The 20,431-nt window shown below is 55.0% G+C and overlaps 6 protein-coding genes across 6 annotated transcripts; 2 read left to right on the forward strand and 4 right to left on the reverse strand.

Annotated features, from left to right (window-relative positions):
- Positions 1-819: 819 nt before the first annotated feature.
- On the forward strand, positions 820-1,783 carry GCG54_00008017 (putative pyridoxamine 5'-phosphate oxidase; the record flags this gene model as incomplete). Its single annotated transcript, XM_045407989.1, has 2 exons — positions 820-859; positions 1,062-1,783. The coding sequence occupies 2 exons, from the start codon at positions 820-822 to the stop codon at positions 1,781-1,783; spliced, it is 762 nt and encodes a 253-aa protein (XP_045265661.1).
- Positions 1,784-2,251: 468 nt separating this feature from the next.
- Positions 2,252-3,353, reverse strand: GCG54_00008018 (uncharacterized protein; the record flags this gene model as incomplete). The annotated part of the gene is made up of 2 exons (XM_045407990.1): positions 2,252-3,024; positions 3,161-3,353. 2 exons carry the CDS (start codon positions 3,351-3,353, stop codon positions 2,252-2,254), a joined length of 966 nt encoding a protein of 321 aa, XP_045265662.1.
- Positions 3,354-10,892: 7,539 nt separating this feature from the next.
- Positions 10,893-11,422, reverse strand: GCG54_00008019 (uncharacterized protein; the record flags this gene model as incomplete). The annotated part of the gene is made up of 2 exons (XM_045407991.1): positions 10,893-10,912; positions 10,972-11,422. 2 exons carry the CDS (start codon positions 11,420-11,422, stop codon positions 10,893-10,895), a joined length of 471 nt encoding a protein of 156 aa, XP_045265663.1.
- A 3,250-nt stretch (positions 11,423-14,672) lies between these two features.
- On the reverse strand, positions 14,673-15,528 carry GCG54_00008020 (uncharacterized protein; the record flags this gene model as incomplete). Its single annotated transcript, XM_045407992.1, has 2 exons — positions 14,673-14,695; positions 14,751-15,528. The coding sequence occupies 2 exons, from the start codon at positions 15,526-15,528 to the stop codon at positions 14,673-14,675; spliced, it is 801 nt and encodes a 266-aa protein (XP_045265664.1).
- Positions 15,529-17,712: 2,184 nt separating this feature from the next.
- GCG54_00008021 (uncharacterized protein) lies at positions 17,713-18,078 on the reverse strand (the record flags this gene model as incomplete). Its single annotated transcript, XM_045407993.1, has 1 exon — positions 17,713-18,078. The coding sequence occupies one exon, from the start codon at positions 18,076-18,078 to the stop codon at positions 17,713-17,715; it is 366 nt and encodes a 121-aa protein (XP_045265665.1).
- An 820-nt stretch (positions 18,079-18,898) lies between these two features.
- GCG54_00008022 (Serine/threonine-protein phosphatase PP-X-like 4) lies at positions 18,899-20,339 on the forward strand (the record flags this gene model as incomplete). The annotated part of the gene is made up of 4 exons (XM_045407994.1): positions 18,899-18,915; positions 18,976-19,099; positions 19,160-19,250; positions 19,321-20,339. 4 exons carry the CDS (start codon positions 18,899-18,901, stop codon positions 20,337-20,339), a joined length of 1,251 nt encoding a protein of 416 aa, XP_045265666.1.
- Positions 20,340-20,431: the final 92 nt, after the last annotated feature.

Genomic DNA, 20,431 nt, shown 5'->3' on the forward strand with positions numbered 1-20,431 from the left:
GGTGTTATTGGGGTTTCTTTTCATGATATACATAGAGCAAAGTAGAAGCAACTACTTCAAACCAATGGGTGTAAACGCGATAAGACATCATGGCTCGCGCCATGTGTAAGAAGGGTATGGTTTTATTAGGTTTATTTGGGCAGTGCGTACTGCGTTGCGTGCGTTTGTTACGTACGTGTACGTTTTGCGTATCTGAATGCGTTTACGACGTTTTACGATATGATACCCCCCGTCGTATGTACGGAATGAGATACGTTTGTTTGGTTTTTTTCGCTGTGTGCCCTGTGTGTTGCGTGTATGTGTTTTGTGTGTATCGTGTGTTTTTCTGTAGTCATCCAAGCAAGTACCGCGGTCAGGCCCGGTCGAATCTGGGCTGGTCCCTGCTGCGCACTCTAAACCCCACTGGAATGGGTTTCCGCAAGCCATGGAGAAACACTGATGGCTGACCACCGTACTGCACCGTAGTGGTGCTCGAGATGCGCGTCGGTGGAACATTCTACGTTCCTTGGAATGTGGGGTGGGGTTCCCGCTCTGTCAAGCCTGCCCCTCCCCTCTTTCTCCAAAAAATGCAAGCATCATGAGGGAGAGCTTGTGGTGTCATGTCATAAGAACGACTCACCACCACGATTGCTGCGCGAATTGTATGTCTTCTTGCAGAACATCACGCCGATAACACGACGCCTGCATCAGCCTGCAGGATCTGGTCAGTTCTACCTTTAACGTGCTTATCATACGAGAAGAGTGTTACGAGCATACTTTGAAGCGTCAGGTACTCTTATGCGGCCAAGCTTAGCAGCGAGACTTTCAAGATCGCTCAGGATGGCTCTTCACCCCCCGCCAGAGAGCGAGAAGCTCATCTGTAAGTTACGCTGCTTCTATGTGTAGATGAGGTGTGGTGAGTGAGATGCAGTAGGTAAGCTGTGTCGACGACAAGCCGTCATCGGGAGGACGTTTGGGTCATGGGTATCATCACGTCACAGTCACACAATGCTTCCAGATCTCAGCACCTCACCTCCTCCTTGGCCCGGCACACAAAATGGAACTAACATCAAGAGAAAAAGTCGCGCCCGCCGGGTCTCAGCAAAACACCCGCGCCGACCAGTTCACCCTCTCGGCCCTCCACCGGCGCGACCTGGACCCCTCGGGGTCGCCCATCCCGCAGTTCAACGCCTGGTTCAGGGCCGCGCAGGAGTCCCACGCCGTCTCGCACCCGGAGACGTGCACGCTCTCCACGGCGTCCCTGCCCTCCGGCCGCGTCTCGGCGCGCATGGTCTACCTCAAGGAGCTCGACGGCAAGGGCGGCTTCGTCGTGTACACCAACCTCGGCACCTCGCGCAAGGCCGCCGACCTAGCGACCAACAAGCACGCCTCGCTGGTCTTCTGGTGGGAGGCGCTCCAGCGGCAGGTCCGCGTCGAGGGCGTCGCCGGGCGTCTGAGCCCGGAGGAGAGCCAGGTGTACTACGACACGCGCGTCCGCGGGAGCAGGATCGGCGCGTGGGCGAGCAGGCAGAGCCAGGTCCTCGAGCCCAAGCCGGACGTCGTCAGCGGCACAGAAGGCGAAGACGACGGGCGCGCGCAGCTGGAAGGCTGGGTTAAAGAGGTTGAGGAGCGGTTCGATGGGCAGGAGAAGATCCCGGTACCCGAGTTCTGGGGTGGTTTGAGGATCGTGCCGGATCGGATTGAGTTCTGGCAGGGCCGGGAGAACCGGCTTCATGATCGGTTCGTGTACGACAAGGAGGAGGGCGAGGACGATAAGTGGACGGTCAACAGGCTTAGTCCCTGAGTGGGGGCGCTCTCTCATGGATCTTCGGCATGGCATAGGTGGCTTAGATCCTTTCAGGGATAGACAGATCACTAGAGAAGATTGGATGTGTTTCAACAATAGATGAAGTTCAACGATGTTGTCTTTGCAGGACTACATTACCAAATAGGGTATGTAAAAAATAAGATTTCCAGTAATGCCCGACAGTCCCCACTCCAATGTGGGAGAAAACAGCAGATTCCTTTGTTTGCCCCCAAACGCCGGCCACCCAATCGCCCAAAATTACAAGGTGCAATTCCATCAAGCCTTGTGTGAAAGCCGAGGTTGGTATCCCAAAAAGAAAAAAAGACAAGAGAAAGTCGAAACCGTTGAAAAAGAGCTTTCCCAAATCGCCCAAGGGGGGGCTCATGCAGAGATGTACCGTGAAAACCGTATGCCAGACGTTATACACACAAACAGCAGAATGCTCGCTCGCTTACTTCAAATAGTTCATACATCAAGCTCTTCTCCGACGGGGGAGAGTCCCTTTTCATTTCCAGAAAAGGGAAGCGACATGTAGTCGCCGGCGAAGGCCGTCTGCTCCAAAGCCGCGCGTACTTCGTCGCCAAAGGATTCAATCTCGGACTTGGGGGTATCCACAGGAGTAAGCTGCAGGCCCAAACCGACCACTGTAGTTCCAATGGTCATGCTCTTGCTCTTGCTGTGGCCCATCTCGTGAGGCTGGGCAGGGCGCGCAGAGTTGTAGTGGCGAGCGGCCATCTGCATGTCGACCATGGTGTCGGTAATCAAATCCTCGTCGTCGACCAAGGGCTTGATGCGATAGTTGAGATTCTCATAGATGCAACGCTCGGTTACGTTGATCTGCTCGCACGACCAGATATCCTTGCCCCAGTTCGAGCAGTAGTATGAGGTCGAGTCCTGGCAGTCGTCGGTGAATTTGGCAGCGATCACGAGAGCAGCGAGGATGATCAGCTCGGGCTGGACCGAGTCGATGTGCATTTGCTGCTGCTGGCGACGATCGAGGAGGGGGCTGTGGAGGGTGTGGCGCTTGTTGTGCGAGGAGGCGCCATCAACGAGCAGGGGGCACTGAAGACGCCAGCTCAAAGCGAATTTGGAGTTCAGAGAGTCGAGAATGCAGACTGCCAAGGCAATGGTCTCAAGCGGGAGACCGGCCCGGCTGAGCATGGCCTGGACGAGAGGAACGGAGGGCGTCGTGAGAGAAGCTGACGTGGGAACAAGATTGACAAGATGGATGGCGGGGCCTGCAGGTGGGTGGGTGGTTAGCATTGCATTGCATATACGTAAAGTAGTGTAGGATTGGAGCACACTCGCTCTCTCGAGCAAGAGTTGCGCGGCGGAGGTCAAGGTGGAGGGGGAAGAGTGTCACGTAATACATACCCAGGAACTTCTCTTGCAGGACCTCGCCATCTTCCAGGCCTGTCTTTGGGCTCTGGTGTGCTGAGGTGTTTCTTGAAGAAGGCGGCGGAGTGGGAAGGTTGGAGAGGGGTCGGTAGGTGAAGTAGGCCTCCTCGGCTCCGTACTCATCGTCCGAGTAGTCGGGATTCTGGAGCTGTCTCGCCATGTTGCCCATTGTGACGGTTTTGTGTGTATCTTTTGTCTCTGCTCTGGTCGCCGCTGTCTGGTGTATGCGATGCGGTGTAGCACAACGAGGCTAAATTGTCGACTGTTCGGCCCGGGCGTAGATTATCTATTCGTAGATCGTAGCAGTCGGGTGCAGTGGGTGTCGTAAAAGCCAACTCTTCCTGTCCTCTGTCCTGAGCAGTTGGGGGCGCTGCTCATATTCGTATAAAGCGTGTCTTCGGAGTGTATTAGGGCAGACACGTCTCGGATGCTGGGGAGTATGAGGCGACGTCGGATTGATGAAGCGAGAGGATCAAGGGCAGCAGATTAGATCGAGGAGGGAGGTCGGGCCGGTATATGTAGTAGACTGGACGGGGTGGGTTGTACTCGTAGATGGACACTGAGGTGGAGGGAAGAAAGGAAAGGGGTCGAGGTTGCTGGCGCAAAAGTTATGCAGGGTTCATAAAGCGAAGTAAGGCTGAGTCCACGTCTTGAGTCGGCGATGGATGATGGATGGATGGGTCGAGCAAGCCCAAGCCCAAGCACCGGCACCAGCACCAGCACCAGCGGACCCAGCAGCAAGAAACGGCCACGACCACGGCCACACGGCCATGGCCTCGCAAAGAGCGGAAAGCTGGCTGGGCTGGGCTGGGGTGAGAGGGAGGTATTCGGCGGTGGGCGATGCACCATGTGGGCTGGATGCTGGTACGGGATCCAGAAAGACCCGAATTGAATTGGGGTGGAGGTGCGAGAGATGGCCCGTGTCGACTGTTGCTTGCTGCGAGAAGCTACCAGGTGGATACGTCCAAGCCCCCCACCCCCACCCGGTGCCACCCCCCGACATGCACCCAGAAATACTAGCGTCGTATCTGGAGCGGGAATCGCTCTGAAGACAGCCCTGAAGGCCTTTCTCTTGCCGCGGGAGGCACTTTCTTCAGGCTTCGTTTCCCTGTATTTCGTGCGCTACCGATACAACTTCGGTCCTACAGCCAGCGGAGGCTCCAGAGACGCCGGGACCTGGACAGTCGCAGTGGGTGGGATTCCCGGGGGTTCCTCTTTTGTTGTTGTTTTTTTTCGTGCGAGTTTGCTCGGCTCTTTAGCGTATCTGCAAGGCGAGAGCAGGGGGGCGGAAGAAATGCAGAGGCACCAAGAAAGAAAGTGAGTAAATATTGGGAATACGGGCATCAACAAGTGACAAATTGCTACGGAATCAACTGGCCACGACACGAATACATGCCTTGCCCCGAATACGCGGCGCCCAGCTTCGAAAGTCGGAAACTATTGATGTCTTGATGCCGGCTCGTGCATATTCCACGCATACCTAGGTAGGCAAGTTTTCAGTAGAAGAAACCCGGCAGAGACAGAAGCCTCACGGAGTTTGCGGTAGACGGGCACCTACCTTACGAATACCTTAGGTAGGCAAGACATGCTCAGACAATCGTCACTGAACCAACACCCGTCAGTTTCAGCCCCTTGGAAACCAAACCACCACCTCAGTCACAAAACAGGCTCGCAGTGACGAAGGTTGACGCAACTCGAGACAAGCATGAGCATCCCGGACTCACAGAATCTTGCAAGCGCAAAATTGGTTTCGATTCTCTGCTGATGGGCGAAACAACTGTTCTTTCGACACGTCCTGGCTTATTCCCTGACCTGCGATCATAGTGCCCCAACTAAGGTAATGCCTCCCACTCCCAATACATACATGGCACGGTAAAGTTCCTACCTATGGCAGGATGACGTTGGACGCCGGCGCATGGCTGAGCGCTGCGCTGCGGCAGTTGCGAACGTGCGGTTGGCCGTGCCTCACAGTCACTCACACCCTCCTTCCGTCCATCCCAATCATCATCGTCCATCTTATTCATCTCATCTCATCTCATCTCATCTCATCCCGTCGAGGCATCCCATCTCACTCGTTCGCTTCCCGGGTAATTCAGTCGCAACCCACATGGCATACAGCTTCCCCCGTGCTCCGTTGCCTATCCAAGACAAGGTCGATTCGGGGAAAAAGAAGGTATTTGGGTGGTGCGTGTAGGTGTTTTACCAGGCACATCCAGGAACGGCCGCGTCGTCGTCACACAGATGGTCGATCAGATGGTGCCATTGCAACAAGTCCTCAGTGGTGGTAGGTATTTCACGAATAACACGGGGGTCTTCGTACCTATGTACATTGCAGCTGCCAGCAGGTACCTGCCGAGGGGAATCTCTCGCTCGCACAATTATCCAACGTGCCACCTGGGGATGCTGCCTGGAACCACCAAGGAGCGTCTGGTCCCAGAAGAGGAGCCTCCCGCGAGTTGCCTCTCTCTCAGTGTCGTGTTATTCTGTTGTTCCTGGCCACTGCCAGGGGGTAGCCCGGCTCAACGGCCACTCACCGTGACGACAGGTGCTAATTTGGGTGTCAATTGATGTTCGTTCGTCCAGTGGGTACGGTGGAGCTGCCAGCGGGCAGGAGGAAGTCGGCAACCAGTTCCATTGTCTCCTCGCATTTCGGGGACGCCTGCTGTCCACTCGCCCCTCGGGAAGCCATGGAACAAATGGATCTACCTCCTCCAAGACTCCAGCAACAACATCTGATCTGGTTCTGATTTTGATGGACAGGCGCAAGCACGACACACGACACACATTACCAACCACACAATACGACAGGGCCAGGGTCTGGGACGGGGACGGGGACCAGGACGCGACTGGCAAGAGCGGCAATTCTTCACCGCAGGCGGTAACGAGAGGCTGCTCCAGACCCATTCGTTCCCTCGCCTGCGCTGGCTTCCCTGACGAACGCGCAGCGGTTCCTTATTCCCATCTTTATCGCCAAGCACCAAATGCCCTGATCCAAGATGAATCCGAACCAGCAAGCCGCCCGCCCGCCCGCCCGGCCGATCCAGCAACGACACCACCGTCCACTGTCTATCATCCATCAGATGAGTGACATTGGCCGCCGTCACGTCCCCTGTGGACCTTGGGTTTGCAGCATCATGCTACGCTGAGACCCCTAGTGTGCCTAGCGTTCTTAGCATCCCAAGTGACGTGCTAACCCAGCCACAGCCACGCCCAATAGCAGATTTTTCCTCCTTGGAAGTCAAGAAGTCCTACCTATCCACATACCAACCCATAGTGCTACCCAGTACGGATCCTCGCCGTGTCGCGCCGCTCGTCCCTTTGTTCTTACCCCAGAGTCCCGAGGACAAATCAGGTGGGGAACCCTTGGGCAAAGGAGGGAGCCGCTGCTAATCGGCCTCTCGTCATATCCGCCGTTCTTTGCCATATCGCGGCACCTGTTCCTGTTTCGGTTCCTGGCTTCTTCTTTGCCTCTCTCTTTGTTGACTGATTTGATATTCAACAGTGACGGAGAGTCGAGGCCTTGCCCTGCCACAAGCGCAACCACAACCGTCACAGGCCAGCCAGTCCAGAACACGGCTTTGGCCTTCACCGCTCCGTCCTTGTTCATCGGATTATGAGATGAGATTGCACCTCAGTCCCTGGTTTGCCGATATCTCGATCCCCAGCAAATCTCATGCCACCCACGCCCGCTTCTGTGTTGGTACCTGACTTGGTTGCGGCCAGCGTCATGACAAAGCACTACATGCAGACCTCCCCAGGGCACACCATCCGTCCAACTCGTGCGAGCCAACTACTGCGTACCTACGGATACCTCGCACCACGAACCGCTCCTAATGCACCTGAAGCAGTAAGCTGCAGCGGCAGCAACCATCAGAGGGGGGACGGGGCCACTGAAAAACAGCATATCCCGATCAAAACGTTCGTGCCCAGAGCCCATGGCTCTGCTAGTGTCCTTTGGCAACCGCCATTTGCATAACACGCTCCGCGTCACTGCATAAAACTGCACCCTGTGACGGCATATCAATGCGTCCGCCATACGTCAGATCATCCCCTATTTTCTCTTCCGCCCAGCCAAACACCTAGGCACCTAGGATGCTAGCCAGGCGGACGGGCCAACTACGGATGCACTACCTAGCAGCGACCAGCACCATCCCGCTAAACAATTTGGCTGCCTTTTGCTACTGCGTGGTTGGGAATCCCGAATGTCAGTGCGGCGCCGTTGTCATGGCCGTGATCATGGCCGTGTCCGTGTTTGCGGGTGATCCAGTGTCGAACCTCGGAGCCCGCTCTGTTCATCCCGGAGCTCTTGCGCTGCCCTTAACCCATCTCCTCCTCGTGCCACCACGTCACCCACCCGCCGCCGCCGCCGCTCAGTTGCCCGTACCTTATGTCGATTATCCGTACCTATCTGCGAGACGCTGTCGGAGAACCGACACTCTGCAGTAAGTTTGGGTTGCAAGCCGAGCTCGAGCCCGACAGACCTTGCCGAAGCAGCTGGGCCCTGTCCGAAAGCGGCGGGTCACGATACCACGATGAAGCGATTCAGGATCCAGACTTGACGACAACTGCCGTAGCTGAACACGGACGCCCCGTCAAGGGAGGGAAAGCGAACTGTTGTCATTTTGAACCACTCCCAGTCTCGTCCAAAGGGTCCTGGGTTTTGAGGGGTCCAGATCCCCCATGAGTTGCCACAGGCAAAGCCGCATCGGCTCCCAGGCCTCTGGGTCGATCCTAATCTCGCCGGCGTATGCCGCCGGGGCAAGGAACCTCAAAGGCTCACGATCTCTCAACCCCACACGGACCACCACGTTCCACAGCTAAGGGTAGCTTCACGAACTTCAAGATCGAGCACGCCAGCCAAGCTCCGACGAGCTCGCTTTTCCCACCCGCTGCGCCTTCTGATGTGGTCGATTTCGGGGCACACGACTTCCGACTCTACCCAACCCAACTTACATAGGTACGGTTCGCTTACCTGAGCCTGTGGCTGAACACCAGTCGATGGCTTCGGTCAACAGACGACCAACAAAAAGGGTCTATCGCCGCAAGCGGACATGACATGAAGCCACGAGGAAGCTCTTAGCGACCGATGGCTTGTTAGGCCTCAAGCCCGGCCACGCCTATCAGAGCGCCTGCCGGACTATGCTGCTGCGCAATGCCAAATGTCCTGCCAGGCGGGACCACCATGGGACGTTGTCCGAGCGCTCCCCAACGAGGCTACCCAGCTTCCTTCATCTCCTCCATCGTCACCTCTTGGGAAGCACCAGGCAAAATGGTGCCTCCATCTCGCAGGCGCGGGAGCCGATCGTGCGCAAGCAGCGTCCCGCCTCGCAGACTGCACTGCAGCAGAGAGCTTTTGCCAGCGACACCATTGCGATGACAACGACGAACGACCCTCACTGGCGATGCGCGCGTGCGTTAGGTTGTCATGCACGCGACCCGAAAATCAGCTGCAAGTTATCCTTCTTCTTCTCCCAGCCCCACGCCATGCATCCTTCTTTTCCAAAAGTCAGTGCCTCTTAGGGTCGGAAACAATTCCTTCCCCGCCTCTGCTATGCAGACCACTGTTGGGGCGTACCGGGGGCACCCAACCAGTTAAGCCCGCCCCGGTCCACTCCGACCGCAGACGCCGTCCGGCCCGGGGCCGAGTCCATGGTCACGGCGCCAAGGCCCCTCCGTGCGGCGGCAGGCTTCAGGTGAGAGTTGCGTTGAAGCTTCAAAACGTTGGGTGTGATGGTATTCAATGAGGAAGCATATGGAGAAGAGCAAGAAAACCGCGAGGTCGGAGTTGTGCCTTGGCATGCCAGAGGTTCATTGGCGGCTTTGCCGAGCTGTGCATGCGTGCGTTGTTCAGCTCCAGCAAGCTGACGCCCCGACCGCAATCTCAAACCATCTCTCATCTCCAAATCCACGGGGGGNGGGGGGGGGGTTTGTCGCTCAGCCCAGGCAACATTCCGCTTTCCTTCGATGCGCAGCCGTTCGAGCTACGCAAGACGTGGCGTTCGCTCCGTTGTCCGAAGGAAATTGAGTCTCACTCACAGGTGTGTTTAGTTTCCTCGCGGCGGGCAGCGGACGAACGGGTCCCTTGGACATCGTGAACGAGAGACCGTTTCATTTCTTACTCTCCGTAGCAGTTGCCTATTCCCCTTTGACCGTGCGTCTGCCAAGCTCCGCCATGCATCGTATTCGAATTGAGGCAGCCCGAAAAGATCGCCACGTCGGACAGACATTTTCAGCCCTTTTTACGGGGTCATCTACCCTCTTCGTATTATCCCTCCTAGTTACCTAAGATCAGCAGTTTTTCTTTCTTTCGGGGTGTATGTAGGCTGCGGCTGCTTGCAACAGCCAACCTGTAGGGATAGCCAACTCCGCCGCCCTGCTTTTTTTGCCCTTTGCTGCACAAAAGACGCGATTTCGCTCCAATTGGGGCACGGGCATCGCTGGCTCTCCACCCGTGTCATCGGTGACCTCCGCCTGCCTGCCCGCCCCTCCCCTCCATGCGGCGACAGGCAAATGCATATCCGTAGAGGAGGATGCGGCTGAGGTTTTATTGGGCCCTCCTTGCGGAATAATCTTTGCTTTGCTGCAGTCTCCGCGAGTCCGGAGCCTTGTTGCTCCTTCGCGGATTAGGTCAGATGGAAATCCTTCCGCATGGCTGGGAAATGAGCTGGACTTGCAGGAGGAATTTCTGCATGCTCTGCATCGTGCGTGTGATATTGGCATGGGTGCAGGATCAAAGCATATGCGGTATGATGCTCGATCTGATGTTTCTCGGGAGGTTGGTCAGGGTGAGACTGTCTGTGTGCGACAGGATTGTGCGCCTCCTCCCGCTTTGTTGATGGCATGATATTGTGCTACTGCGCTGCTGCTGTCAAGAACATGATACTTAGTGTTCGAATTCGTGGCAAAATATCAGCGTTCCACTTGAGATACGTAGCCAAGAAGCCACTGGGTACAAGCTGAGTAAGGGACTGCTGTTTTCCGAGGTTTGTGGTTGGCGTCCGTCAATAAGCCTCGTCTCTTTCAGTGATCATGAGAAAGGATGACTGCACTCTGGCATGCTTCATCCTGAAACTGACTGATATGGCAAGGCAGCTGCCCTTTACCCTGGCAGACTCGTCATGCTGGGTTCTACCGATACCTGACATGAGATGAAAATATTCCATGAAGATCGCGATGGCTGAACGATAACGGGCTTGGTCGACAAATCAGTAATTTGGACACGAACAGACAGGGCTTCTTACAACAGATATCCCTCAGAGGGCAGAAGAGAGCCACTACAAGTCGAGACGGTAGGCTTATTCGACAAAACACTGTCATTCGTGAGTGAAGCATGGCTATTCGAGAAGGCAGACCCGGCTAGAGAATATGGTAGAATATCCTCAAATATGCAGGTTGGGCATTCGGATTGGCCCCAAGCAGACCTTGTAACAAGGATTCCAGCTGCATCACAACAAAAGCAACAATGGGTCATATCGTCAATATCATTCCTTATAGTCCCTGATCTATCCTTCCATGTCGTTCTAGTATGACCCATGCCCGATCGCCGGCTGTAGACTTTAGAGAACCAGACCTCGGTGAAAATACCAAAGGAGAAAACACCAGCATGCTCTGATAAACACAACAATCCGTATACCAAAGACACCCTCGCCTGCTACGCCCGCGAGTGGCGTTCAAGTGATGCTAGGCATCATACGAAGCCATTACCAGCTTACTCCTTGGCGATGATGACTGAGCAAAGAGTTAGCATCGCAGGCTCGCCATTCGTACGAAAGGGGGGTATAACTTACCAGCAGATTGCTGAACGATCTGCGTGATCTGGGGAATCAGGGCCTGGTCAATGAACTGGCCCAGGTTGACCTGGCCAATGCCGTTGATGAGGCCGAGGTTGAGACCACCAAAGTTGAGGTTGGCCAGGTTCACGTTGCCGAAGACGCCCTGCTGCTGTATGGCGAGGATGGTCGACAGCTGCTGGAGCTGGAGGAGGGCGTTGAGGTCAAAGTTTTGGGCGCCAAAGAGGTTCTGGAAAGCCAGAACGTTGAGGTTGTTGACCTGGCCGAGCTGGCCGAGACCCTGGAGGTTGAGGCCGTTCAGAGCAAGGAGGTAGTTGAGGTCGAGGTTCCTGAAGCCCTGGAGGTTGTTCAACTGGGAGAGGTCCACGTTGGCGCGGGGCTCGTTGGTTGTGGGGGCGGCGGCGGTGAAGGCGGCGAAGGCCGAGACGATGACGGTGGAGAAACGCATCTTGATGTTTGGTGAGTTGGGTATACGGGTTGAGTGTGGTTGATTAAAAGTTATTAATATCGAAGTGAGCACAGCTCTGAGTGGTTCCTTTAAGGAGTGATTTGGACGGGCTTGAAAGGAGCGAAGTGAAAACACGAGCACAGCTAGTAACCAAGTTAGTCTTGAGGATCTCCGCAAGTGTAGACATATGTGATCCTACCTCTGTAGATAATGAATGAATGGGAATGAAGGAATCGGACCGGATGATTGACTTGATTGTGTGTGAGAGGATAGGGGAAAAGAACGTTTAATACGGCGGACACGGGGAAACATTATATACATGGAGATGATGAGGCGGCGATGCAAAGCTCATGGCACTTGCGCAATGCGCCGAGAGGGCATAGGAAGTTTGGACCGTTGCCAAGGACGATTAAGGTGAGATTTGCGCTCGGAAGAGTCGAGAAAGAATCACCCGGTGCGTATCAGAAACCGGGTGTCGCTGGGACGGAAGAGAGTGGGATCAAACAAGTTGGCAGGGGAGGTTGAGGGCCAGGGGTCAGGAGATGCATGCATGGCAGGGGCAAAGTTTCTTCGGATGAGCCAAGCGAGAGAACGGCTGCGGTCGGGGATGTGAGATTGGGTATAGAAAAGTTAAAGCCACCAAGATGAATTATGAGAGCGAACACACTCGTGTTTGTCTACAGAATAGCTCATCACCTTGCAGTAGGCAGAATGATGTTACTGTTCGAGTGATCCGAAGGGTTGAGCCAGTAGGCTGGCACTCCTTTGGCCACGCCGGCCTCGCTGTTGTCCGAACCAAAGAAAAGGATGTTGGCGAGGGGATCAAGGGGAAGAAGGAATCATCCCTGTACAGGTCACACGCCTCACTTGGCAGATAGCTGAGGCCCAAATAACCTTACTTGATGGGGCTTGCGGCTACATGGCCGACATCAAAGTTTAGGAGGGGGTTGGGTAATTGCTCGAGGAAGAGCATCACGCCGGAAGCTGACGAGGCTTTGGGGGATCTCCAAGCCGGTAGATGGTCCTTCCAGTCTATCATTGTCCCGACCAAAGGCAATGGAATCATGTCAGGATCTGCGACTAGGAAATCGAGGAAGAGCTACTTCCGTGGGTTCGGCGAAAATGCCACCGCAGAAATAGGGCGGTGTCGACATCGGATGAGAAGAACCGTGGTCGATTGTCATCTTGTCGCTCCCGCCAGCTCCAACACACCCAGAGTTTCAAGCAAGAGCTGTTGCCGCTAACAGCCGGTTCGTTCCACCCGGCCGACCTCGCACGATATGGCAACGTATCACCATGCTAATCCATGACCAACAATAAGAGACAGAGATAGATCCGATGTTCACCAAGAGTCAGTCTAACAACCAACAAAGGCAGCTGATTGCAGGATAGTTCTGAAAATCAAGCTTGTCGTCTTTCACGGCCTCTGGCACCACGGAAGAAAACGCCCAGGGTCAGCCTTGGTCCCCGAGAAAATGCTCCACCCACGCTGGAGTAGGTTTTCGCAAAAGCTCCGGATACGAGGGCCGCGAGAAAGAAAGAAAATGTTTCCTAGTTGGATTCAACGCGGCCTGTTGATGTGTGGTGAAATTAGGGTAACGCAAAGACGCTGCAATGCGCTGCATGGCTATCGCAGCTAAGCGTATGGACTTGGGACGGTGCTGAGATGCCAGGCGTGTCATCCGAAGACTGAAGGGAACGATATGGAACTTGCGGTCGGATGACATAGGGCCGGATTCGAGCCCATTGTAACTCAAGTCTTCTGACAGCCATGAACAGGATGAAGTAGAGTTGGTGCCTGAGCGACGGCGTCACATCGTCCTGATGGGCTGGCTGCCCAGCCGGCGAAGCGGTGTTCACAAGGCTCAGGATGTCAGACCGAGACCGTGGCTTGTCAATTGCACCTTGGTACTATAGGAGAGCAGGGCCGATGATTGGGTGATTCCATCCAAAGAAGGACACTGGAGCAGATGAGCGATGGAGAAGACACCCGTGGAGGGAAGATGGGAGAGGAGAGGAGAGACGTGGACCCATGCAGCGGACGTCAGAGCGGCTCAACTAAGGTTTAGTAGCCAGGTTAGCCTCAGCGAGTGGAGCATCTGTCAACTTTTGGACCCCAAAGCGGCCCCTGCGTCCGAATCAACGCCCCGCTATTGGTCCGTCGACCCCCGCATTCCGGTTGTCTCGCAGCGGCCCGGGCGCAACCTAGGTAAGTTGCAACGGTCTGCCACCGGGAACTGTCAGTTGCTGTCATGCCAGGCCCCTGTTCGCGTGCGATCTCCATCTACAAATGTCACAGGTGCCCGTCGATGAGGCACATGCACCTCTCAACGCATTAAGCGATTGATAATAACGCGGCCCTCCCACGTCACCCTCTCCTTCAGCCCCTTCATCCATCTCATGTCCTGACGGCTCGGATCTTGGGCAATTCCGTGGAGATGAGGATGCATTCGCGTTTGGCCAATGCATTTCGCTACCAAACTTTGCCATCATTGAAGCCTCCAAAGGGAGAAGAGATGGTGTCACGCCGACAAGTAAGAGACTTGGATTATCTTATCCACTCCGACATCGTCTGTCCAGAGTAATCGGTCAAGTTCACTTTACCATTGCATTATTTGTGGTTTGAGGTAGAAGAGTGCAAAGGCAGACAGAATGTTGAAACTAGATGGAGGCTTCCACGATTCGATAGGAAGCAGAATGGTGCATGCATGGGGCATACATACGTCAGTAGAAAAGTATTTCTTTACCTTTTGCACACGTGCTGTTCTTTGCAAAGTAGACAATAAGCTTAAAAGTTGTGATGGTGCCAAGAGTCTGGGCTCTTACCAGGATCCCTTGACTGAAACCACGAACCGCCCCCAGGATCAACAGGACTCGAGACAACTTTTTCTTTCTTGGTACGTCAAAGTCATGATATTTTGGCAGATGCATGTTTGTATAAAACACATTAAGTACATGCAGACCCCTGTCTTCCAAGACAGCCTTTTGGTAATGCACCGCGACCCAATCCGGATTCCCGAGGAACCCTTTTCCCAACTCTAAGCTCATCGCCCGTGGCATGATCCGGGCCTCATAGCAACGGCACTTTGTTGCTACATATCAACACACCATGCGGCGCTGGTATCCTCGAGTCATGCTTGTGCGAGGTTTCTGTGATGCGGCAGCAATCCTGGCGAAGCGCTCATTCACAACCAGACATAAGGCAGGTCCACTGCGACTCGTCCAATGATTGAGAGCTTTGAGGGCTCATTTACTGCTTGCCGCCACTCATGCCTGAAATAGAGAGTTAGCGTCATGAATACAACATCGTAACCTCAAGTTCACTCACCAATCTGGATGCCGTTGACGACAATGCCCTGCTGCATTAAGCCAACAAGCTGAACGGGCTGGATGAGGCCAACGGAAGTCAATTGAGCAAGTTGTTGGAGCTGAGCGAGCATGATGAGTTGCTGCTGGGCCTGGAGCTGAGCGAGAGCGTTGACGTTGACAACATTGTTGAGACCCATGGCGGCCAGGAGAAGCTGGATGTTCTGAAGGACCTGAGCATTGTTGTTGTTGTTCTTGTTGTTGTTGTTCTTGCCTCGGTTGTTGCCCCTCTGAGCTTCCTTCTGGGCCTCCTCGGCCTTCTTTGCTGCCTCCTTAGCAGCATCCTTCTGGGCCTTCTCGGCCTCCTGCTTGGCCTTGTCAGCCTTGGCAGCGTCCTCCTTCTGCTTAGCGGCCTCCTCCTGGGCCTTCTTGGCGGCTTCTTCTTGCGCCTTCTTGGCCGCCTCCTCTTCGGCCTTCTTCTTCTCCTCCTCGGCGGCGGCGTCGCCACCCGCAGCGGGAGGTGCGGCAGCAGGAGGAGTAGTAGCCTGAGGAGGAGCAGCTTCGGCGGGGGGGGCAGCTTCAGCAGGAGGAGCAGAGGCCTTGGGAGCCTCAGCGGCGGGGGCCTCAGCAGCAGGGGCCTCAGCAGCGGGAGCGGCGGGGGCGGCAGGGGCAACAGGGGCAGCGGGAGCGGCAGGAGCAGCGGCCTCCTCGCGGATGGCAACACCCCGAGCATCCAGCTTGGGAATGCTCAGACCCGACACCAGGCCGGTGGCAATGAGAAGAATCATGGAGGACCTCATTTTGAAAAGACTGTTGAGAATGGAAGAACGAGAAACTGTCTCGTCAGCTCAGGTCTTCGGGGTTAACGGATAGGAGCGACTTACGGTGGGTATCAAGGAACGACGGAGAAGCGTGGAATGAATGAAAACAGAGCACAGCTGCTTGAGATTAGTTGTCAAACTCTGTTCGCCGGGGAGAAGCTGCTTACCTCTTGAGAGAATAGAACAGAAAGATGGGGTAAAGACACTGTCCTGAAGGGAAGGGATGAAGAACAAAAAACCATCTCATTGAGAAAGACGATGGCTATTTAAGTTCTGCTCGTTCTGGACAAGACATTAAGCATAAGTGCTCGAGTGGAGCTTATCCGTTATCGAGTAACCTCTCACGGACCAAACATGGCGCTTCAGATGGCATCCATCAGGCCCATGAGACATTCCATCTGGGATCACCAGTTTGCGTAACGTGCCAATGGGTTGTGGCGCCTACCTCCCAACTCTCGAAGCAGCATCCGTCCCCACAAAGCAGGACGGAAGAAGATGGGTTGAGGAAAGCCGGTCTCAGTCGTCCCCGTCAAGAAACAGATGGCACCCGTCAACCCAACTCCCGGCCGCTCCCCTAGCTCCAGTCGTTGCTCATGATTCGTCGCTCGGCTGTTTCGACTGATCTGAGCCGTTCTTGGCGGCTGGGACATCAGACCGCTTGCACCCCCAGCAGTATTTCTCCGCGCGATGAGCTAAAGTCAACCTTGATAATGTTATTGACGACCCTGGTCGTCGGGTCTGCTCGACGATGGCTGCGCTCAGCACGCCAAGGCGTGCATCAGGGGCACCCTGTGTCAGAAAATGTTAGCAGATGTTAGAGGTTAGTGCGGTGACATGCTGCGGGTCTTAGCAGCAGAGATCGCTACCCGAGTCTCTTCTGACGTCTCATCCTCCACGATCGCCCGGACTACCACGGAAGACACTGGTGCCGCGAAGAATCCGAAAATCACGACTGAGAAAACCAGATTGCAACTGGCTGCATTGTTCACATCTCTTCTCGCGCTTCCCGGGAGATCATGCGCGATCAGGTCCACGGCAGTTGAAAATAGCGGCGTGAGCAGGAAGGTGAAGTCGAGAGCAAACGGGGGATCCTTGAAGATGTGCACCGATCATGAAATGCCTGGAAAACACGCAGAATGGTTGTCGACGGAGACTGCAGAGTTTTCAGAGAAGGCAGCACAACCGTATTCGTAGGCCAAGACGTCTAATGCTGCCGACCTCGATTTTGGGTTTGCGACCCGTCGGATTGCAGGCCCTTGCTTCACAAGGATCGAAGACCCGATGTGACGTGCTGCAAGGGCGAACTGCATCTGCGTTTCAGGAACAATTGTTGGAAATAACCTTGATTTAAGGACGAGTGCTTATTTAAACTTGGCGAGGCTCGACCAACGCCTTCCGAGGGAATGCCTGTTTGGCGCGTTTTGTATGCGCTTGTGGCTCGAGGTGGCCCGGCATGGCACAGTAGTCCCGCAGCACCTGAAGGTCGACATCTCATTGCCACGATGCACGTGTGAACTATGAGATGACACACGACTGAAGCGATGTGAAAAAGAAAGAAAAAACGAGAAGATGCGATTGGTTTGTCTCTCATCAAGTGACCGTTCATTAGGATATGTTTTGCCTAGTTGCTTGCACAAACTAGAGTAGACGACGAAGCTCCGGTTGTACCTGGGACAGGCTCTGGCGTCCCGCGAACTTTGAATCTGGCGTTGTAGATCAACGTCGAAGCATTGAAAAACACAGAGTCAGAAAAGTGCGGCGACCACTCATGGCAACGATCTTGATGAATGGAGAAAAAAATGAAGGCGTCATTTTGGACGGTCCAGTGTTCGTCCAACACCAGTAGGTTTCTCCATCGACAGCCGCTGGTCATGGAGTCGCTCTGCTCGCGCAGATTAATGACCTCGAACAAACCAACGTTGTACGGGCGACGCCTCATCTTGCCATGAGCCATGTAACCAGGCTACCCTCCCGTGCTCTTCCACGAGCACGTGGTTGGGTTGATCACCACAATGCTACCAGCCGGTCTCATGCACTTTGCAGACCCGAGCTAGAGGCTGCTTTGTGTGTAATTCGACCATTCCTCGACAGCCCGGAGAAGTTATGTCGCATCGCATCGTTGAATAAAAATGGTATCTTTGATTGTACAAGTATCATATGTCGTCACCTTGAGGCCTCTGGTGTCTCTTTGCTCGGTCCGTGGAATCCCAACCATTCCCCCAGTATGCCGCCTGGCTTTGGGACTGGGCACTCCCTCCGCAAGCGCTCCTCTCTCAGTCGTAATGTCTCCTCATCGCCGACTTGGTCGAAGTTGACGATGCCGTCCTTGATCTCGGGAGTCTCGCGACGCTTCCGCCTCCTCCGGCGGCCATCCTCTCCAATCATAATGTCGCCATCGGCGTAAGTGACTCTGGGTGCCGGACAGGGTAGCAGATGCGGCAGTCCGACGACGAAGAAGCTGGCGACGACTGTGGTTGCGAAGAGGGATGAGGTCATTCGCGACCGCGGATGGAGGGGGTGTGGTGGCATGATCGCGTCTTTTTCTTGTTCGGAAAGGAGGGCCGATGGCTTGTCTGGTGCAATTGGCAGTCAGCAACCCAGGATTTGGCATAATCGAGTCAATCGCGAAGATGTGCTCACCTATCGCCGTACCATGCTCGCTGAGAGGGGCAGATAATCCGGGCAGAGTCCGCTGAAGAAGGCGGGAACCTTGGAAGTGGTGTGGATTATTGCCTGCGCTCTGAATTTCTCGCAACCGGCCCGTGAGTGAAGCTCACGCTAATGATCGAATTGCAATTCAGGCCACATGATTGGATTCCGCCGCACTGGAGTGGGGCCAAAAAGTGCCATGACCTGCCAACGGCTCTTGCCTGAGGATCTTATCTTCGGGGGCCGTGAAAACAGAATCTCCGAGCTGAAGTTCCGTTCCGTCAAGTCCATGTCGCCTGGGGTTGGGAACGTAGCGACAGGGATGGCGCTGTACCCACTGCATGCTTCCTCGCAGATCCACCCCGGCGCGGGTCGTGGGTGTGGGCTCTTTCACTGATAATTGATAAGAATTAGCGCGGTTAGGGGCACAGCGCGACCTACCGCCGAAGCCAACAGTAAAGCAGTTCCTTGCACGTCTCCTGCCGTTGATGCCATGCTAAATCTGCCTTGATCGCGACGCAAATAATTTGCCGACTCGACCGGGGAAAAGCGACGCGCCCGAATCGCAACGACAACAACTTTCCTACGACTTTGCGACGTGTTACGAATATCTCATAAACCTCTTTGACCAACGATCGCGACTCGCCGGCCTCGGTCGCCGCCACAACACCGACCAGAGCGCCCCTCCGAGATCATCGCTATGAGCGACCTCGATAAGTGAGCAAAACCGCGGCTTAGATCGGTCAAGAGCTTGTCATATGCTAATTATCAATCCAGAGCTATCGCGCAATTGCGTGCCTGCCGCCCAATCCCCGAGGCGCAAGTCCGCGAGCTGTGCCACAAGGCACGCGAGCTTCTCATTGAAGAAGGCAATGTCGTCACAGTCACGGCTCCCGTGACAGTACGCCTCCGTCAGACTACCATGCCAACATCGGACCGGCGTTAATGTATTTCTTTCCAGATATGTGGTGACATTCACGGTCAATTCCATGACTTGATGGAGCTCTTCCGCGTCGGCGGCGACGTACCGGATACCAACTACCTTTTCATGGGTGCGTCACCGCTATTCCATCCCAATCTTGACCCGGTATGCGGTATGCTGACATTTCCTTCAACGTCTAGGTGATTTTGTAGACCGCGGCTTCTACTCCCTCGAATCCTTTCTCCTGCTTCTGTGCTTAAAGGTTCGCTACCCCGACCGCATGACCCTTATTCGAGGCAACCACGAGTCCCGCCAGATCACAACCGTCTACGGCTTCTACGACGAATGCTTACGCAAGTATGGCTCCGCAAATGTATGGCGGTATTGCTGCGACGTATTCGACTACCTCGCGCTTGGCGCCATCGTTCTCGGCGCATCACATACCTTTAATTCTACCCCAGGCCAAGAGCCCGTCGGCGACGACATCGAGATTCAAGTCTGCGATCAGAGCGGCTCGACCATGAGTCGATTCCCCCGCCAACGAAGGCCACAGAGACAGCCGACTCCCAGCAGCCCCAATGGTGCACCTTCATCGTCCGGCGGCGACAAGACTGGCCCTCCAGGTTCTGGCGCATCGGGAAGTTCATCGGGGTCACTCGGCAACCCCGCAGGAGCTATTCTTTGCGTCCACGGAGGTCTCTCCCCTCTCATTGACAGTGTCGATAAGATCAGGCTTCTGGACCGGAAGCAAGAAGTACCCCACGAGGGTGCCATGTGTGACCTGTTGTGGTCAGACCCAGACGACATCGATGGCTGGGGTCTGTCACCTCGTGGTGCAGGATTCTTATTTGGAGCGGACATTGTCCGAGACTTCAACCATAAGAACGATCTTTCGCTCATTGCCCGCGCCCATCAGCTGGTCATGGAAGGCTTCAAGGAGATGTTCGACGCCAGTATCGTCACCGTGTGGTCGGCACCAAATTACTGTTACCGGTGCGGTAACGTCGCTGCCATCCTCGAGCTTGCGGAAGATGACTCTGGCACCGGTGTGTTCGCTCGCAGTAATGGCGATGTAGGCCGCAGCGATGGCGGTATCAAAGGCACCGACGACTATGTGTTGCTACCCGGGCCAGCCAGAAGATACCGCGTTTTTCAGGCCGCGCCGCAGGATTCTAGAGGAATGCCGGCCAAGAAGCCGGTGGCCGATTACTTTTTGTAGTTCATCGAAGAGGTTTCGAATGGCGTCAGGAGGCACGAATGAGATGAATACTGATCTCGAGGACTTTTTCCCCAAAAGAAAAAAGGAGAATT

The sequence above is a fragment of the Colletotrichum gloeosporioides genome (genome assembly GCF_011800055.1).
Source record: "Colletotrichum gloeosporioides strain Lc1 chromosome Unknown consensus_35, whole genome shotgun sequence".
Classification (NCBI taxonomy): domain Eukaryota; kingdom Fungi; phylum Ascomycota; class Sordariomycetes; order Glomerellales; family Glomerellaceae; genus Colletotrichum; species Colletotrichum gloeosporioides.